The following is a 5081-nucleotide window of genomic DNA, read 5'->3' on the forward strand; positions in this document are numbered from 1 at the left end:
AGCAATGTTTATATAGGTAGGCACATATAAAATTCATTGAGCTGTCCACTTAGGGTTTGTGCCCATCCCTGTATACAGGTTATGCCTCAATAATGAACAGTGAACACACATACACATTTTATTCAGTGACCCTGTTAATTAAGGCAGACGTGACCACCCTCCCAGCAGTGCGGAGTGTTCCCCAGTGGTGAGGACCGACATGAAGGAAAGCTGTCTGAATCTTGGCAGACCAATCAGCTCAGTTTTACTGACATCCAACATGCCGCCATCATGGAGGCTTTCAACACCTGTCCTGGCAGCGTTGCCGATGCATGAAGAATTTGCCTCCACCAGCACATCCTCCCCAGGCACATCACTGCCTGGGAAGGAATCCAGTGAACACATCAGCTGTCTCTCCCACACACCTACCTCCGTGAGAGCAGAAATCCAGAAATGTAAAGATAGGGACTCTCATCCAACTTGGGCAATATTCCAGCACTTGCTGTCAACAGAGAACACTGAAGCCCAAGACCTTACCTGCTAAGATGTTCTAGAAGGATGCAAAGAGGCTGTTAACTGTGTCTCTGAGTGGTTCTTTTTTTCAAATAAAGAAATGCCTGCTTCCTTTATCATCAGCAAGAAGAAAGATGAGAGAGCATGTCATCTCATAGCTCTCCATTCCTGGCAGGATGCAGGCCTTGTCCTTTCTTGAGGAGTTATGGGGCATTCTTGTCATCAATATACCTTGGACTCAACCTTAATGAAAAGACTGGACTATGCCCCAGACAAGGGAGAAGTGCTGTTGGCAGCATCCAGACATTAACATTTATGAACACAGCAGAGCCCCTTGAGAAATGTTTGCTGCATACCTACTGCATGCAAGTTGCCAACATCAAAGAAATGTTTCCACCATCAAAAGACAATATGAAAATAAGCTCAAAAGATCGTAATTTACTCCCTAAGGGTTGAGTTCTGACATAACCAATTCTTGAATACACAAGAAACTGGGGATTGGGTGGTTTTAGAATGGTGCAGTGTTTTGAGGATATTCAGTTCAGTTCAGTCGCTCAGTCGTGTCCGACTCTTTGCGACCCCATGAATCGCAGCATGCCAGGCCTCCCTGTCCATCACCAACTCCCAGAGTTCACTCAGACTCATGGCCATCGAGTCAGTGATGCCATCCAACCATCTCATCCTCTTTCATCCCCTTCTCCTCCTGCCTTCAATCTTTCCCAGAATCAGAGTCTTTTCCAGTGAGTCAGATCTTCACATTAGGTGGTCAAAGTATTGGAAATCAAGTAATCAAGTAAAGGTAGTTTATTTGGGAGTTACAGGGCAACCAGAAGGGATGCAGGGTAGTGAGACAAAGGGGAAGGAGATTCAAAGGGCATGTGATCCAGAAGATCATGGCAGGTTCTTTACCACTGAGCCACCTGGGAGAGGTGCCCTTCCCTTAATATCCAGTATTTCCCACATCCTAGAACTCCATGCAGATTTTGTTATTGCCTCACTGCTTGTCTGTATCTCCCATAGGGCGGATGTTCTATGAGGGGAAAGCCATATCTATCTGGTGTCAGCAAGGTTCGTGTAGGTTGTTGTTGTTATTTAGTCACTCAGTCGTGTCTGACTCTTTTTAACCCCATGGACTGTAGCTCACCAAGCTCCTCTGTCCATGGGGATTCTCCAGGCAAGAATACTGGAGTAGGTTGCCATTTCTTTCTCCAAGGTATCTTCCCAACCCAGGGATTGAACCCATGTCTCTTGTGTCTCCTGCATTGGCAGGCATGGATGAAGCCATATCTATCTTGTTCACATAGCTTGATGTAAGATTTACTAACAGTGACTAAAACATATGCATTAAATGGTTGAATGGGAAGATCCTTCATCATCTGGCCCATCTCCTCTCCATATTTGTATTTCATTGACCACCCCCCCCACCATGGCTACACACAAACAAATACACACACCCCAACATGTTAGACTCCCTGTACCCCTGTTACATCCTTTGGCTACTCCTATCACAGAATTTTAACACTTCATTCTCCTAACCAATTCTGAGAATCTATCTATAAAGTCCTTCCACTAGACTCTAAGTTTATTGAGGGTAAAACTACATCATAATATTCTTTACCTCCCCAGGGCTTATATTAATGTCCAGCATAGTGTGGAGACTTAGTACCTGTTGAGTAGATGGCCCACTGCTCTAATTGGTGATCAAATGCCTAAGACTTTCTCTCTGTGACCTCTAACTCCCAAAAAGCAAAAATTCTCTGGCCTCCCACCTGCCACCTGCCTGAGAGTCATCACAGACTTCACATCTGGGAGCCTTTAAGAAACTTTATCAGCCAAGTCTGTGAGCCACTGTTGGCATATTACATCAAGATAGAATCACCCAGAGTGACACCTTTGGATGTAAAAGCAACCTCTGCTCCTGGCTGGATGAAGCCACATGTCACTGAGACAACCAAGGGGAAGCGCTCTGTGGATTCCAGCAAGGTCAGTGTGCTCAGGGCAGGTGGATGGAATGTTCTAAGGGTGCTGTGGATGCACTCTGCCTCTGCAGTAGTGAAAAGAGCTGGGCTACATGAGAGCTGAATCTTGTAAAACATCAGAGCCTTGATGTGCATGGAAGGAAGTTGCAACGCTGGGAAGGGAGGTGTGATTGGAAGTAGTTAAGAGACAGAAGGAGTTTCTCCAGATTCCCAGAGGCCTGTCTGATGACAGGATGGCATCACATGCAACAGTCCAGGTTCCATCAGCAGTGATGGGTCTGCAAACCAAAGGACTGCCATCTCAGTACTTCCCTTGAGGTCCAGTGGTTAAGAATCTGCTTTCCAATGCAGGGAAAATGGGTTCGATCCCTTATCAGGGAACTAAAATCCCACATGCTGCAGGGCAACTCTACCTGCATGCTACACCTCCTGAACCCACGCACTCTAGAGCCTGTGCTCTGCAACAAGAGAAGCCACTGCAATGAGAAGCCTACGTGCTTCAATGAAGGGCTCATGCACCACAATGAAGACCCAACAGAGCCAAAACAAAAAACCAAAGGACTGCCGTTTTACAGCCACTGTGAGGCATAAATAGATGAGGTAACATCAATGCTCACATCCTCTGAGACTGCACAAGTAGGGAGAACATTCTGCTTTGCTTACGATGATCCCACTCTGTGCCTGGTGTTGCTATGAAATTACTGCCCCTGTCTTGCACTCTCAAAAGTGTTCCAGTTTGCATGATAAATTATATGGTCACCCTACCCATGGACAGCATTAACAGCAGGCAGAATCTTCGAACAGACATGACACTAGATATAGGTACATGGGAGTTTTTTATATTAGTCTCTAAACTTTTCTGTGTTTTAAAAAAACTTTTCCCTCTCCAAAAAAAGAAATCCAACAAACAAAAACACTAGAAAAACTTCAAACTACTCTATAATTTAAGCATAACACATAATTATTTCAGAACCCAATCTCTCCTACCTAAATTGTTTCTCTGCGTTTGTATTTTGTAGATTATAGTCTAACCATATCCATTTGTCTAATGAGGTCAGCCATTTGTCTGCAGTGTGTAAGTGACAGGATTAAATTCAATGTCATCTGTTTATTTAAGATGGAAATGATATGCATGTAGCACAGTAGCCTTTGGGTACAAATGAAGTATCATTCAATGTCACCAGAGAAAATATAAATCATCAAGAAGGAACAAACATTGAAGGCTCAGGTGGCATGGCTTTGCTTGGCTTCCTCTATGTGCCAGGGAGACAGGATGGAGAGAAACAGAGTCCCTGCCCTCACGGAGCATTTATATTCTGATGTTAAACTGCCTTTGGGGAGGGATGATACCCAAATCCTGTAGGAACCCCCAGCTGCAACCTGATGTTTTGCAATAAATCCCCAAATTGCCAGCTCTTTCCACAAATATGTCCTGTAATACTTTTTTTTTTTCTTTTTCCTGTGTGTGTGTGTGTGTATGGGGTAGGGGTGGGGTCACACAGAAAACATACAGGATGCAAAGGATGCTATCTGGACTGATGAGATGCTTGTTTCATCATACACCTGTGGTGCTCATCTCCAGCTCGGGGCAATGTGCCTGTAACTGGGACCAAGAATGTGGCTTCCCTCTGAGGTCTCTGTCACAGATACCTGGCATTCGCTGGGCCTCACTGGTCAGTAAACATTGGGATCCTGGTGCTCAGTCATGTTTGACCCCTTGACTTTGTTACATCATCACCACTTTTAATTCATAGCTGCTGCTAACCATGTCATCCTGTGGCTTGACTGTGCTTAGGCCTAATACCACCAAACAGGTTTATCAATATTCAAATGGTCAAAGCAGAGATATGAGGGGCAAAGTCTTGACACTGTCAAAAGAACTCCCATGAGGGGACAATCTTCTGAGCCCAGGATTTCAATCTGGGCTGATCCTCTTACTAAATGTGTGCATGTGTGCTCAATCATGTCCAACTCTTTGTGACTCCTGGACTATAGCCTGCCAATCCATGGGTCCTCTGTCCATGGCATTTTCCAGGCAACAATACTGGAGTGGGTTGCCATTCCCTTCACCAGAGGATCTTCCCGATCCTGTGTCTCCTGCATTGGCAGGCGGATTCTTTACCACTAAACCACCTAGGAAGCCTTACTAAATGTGTGACTGTGAGCAAGTTACATAAGTTCCTTGAGGCTCAGTTTCCTCACCTGTAAATGCAGTATAACAGTGACCTCTTACAAAGCCCAACCCTTTGCAGGCAATTAACACCTTTTAGGTTCCTTCTTTTGCCCCCCCGCCATAGAGCCTAGTCGGATGCTCATGGTAATCTAACTGGGAGCTAACATGGAAAAGGTTGAGTGGTTTTAGGCTGGGAGCTTATCTGGAATTAGGGAGTGCTAACTTATAAACATGTACCATCCAGGTCTTCTCTTAAGATATTTGTACTGATGTACTATTAACCCTGTTTACTCTTTAGTCTCTCAGTACAGATGTAAGCAAAAATCTGTCACCTATACATTTCATTGACTATATTGGGTTGGCCAAAAAGTTCCTTTGGTTTTAAATAAAAATAAAAGACATTTTTTTGTGTTCACCAAGAACTTAATTGAACAATA

General features: G+C 44.5%; 1 protein-coding gene across 1 annotated transcript in view; it reads left to right on the forward strand.

Moving 5' to 3' along the window:
- Window positions 1-259: 259 nt before the first annotated feature.
- Window positions 260-5081, forward strand: part of LOC105001409 (patched domain-containing protein 1-like) — a 14976-nt gene continuing 10154 nt past the window's right edge. The window contains 3 exon segments of the mRNA XM_010857664.1: window positions 260-434; window positions 1513-1560; window positions 2240-2475. Coding sequence (XP_010855966.1) covers window positions 260-434; window positions 1513-1560; window positions 2240-2475 — 459 coding nt within the window.

The sequence above is a fragment of the Bison bison genome, unplaced genomic scaffold (assembly GCF_000754665.1).
Source record: "Bison bison bison isolate TAMUID 2011002044 unplaced genomic scaffold, Bison_UMD1.0 scf7180017854929, whole genome shotgun sequence".
In the NCBI taxonomy this organism is placed as follows: Eukaryota; Metazoa; Chordata; class Mammalia; order Artiodactyla; family Bovidae; genus Bison; species Bison bison.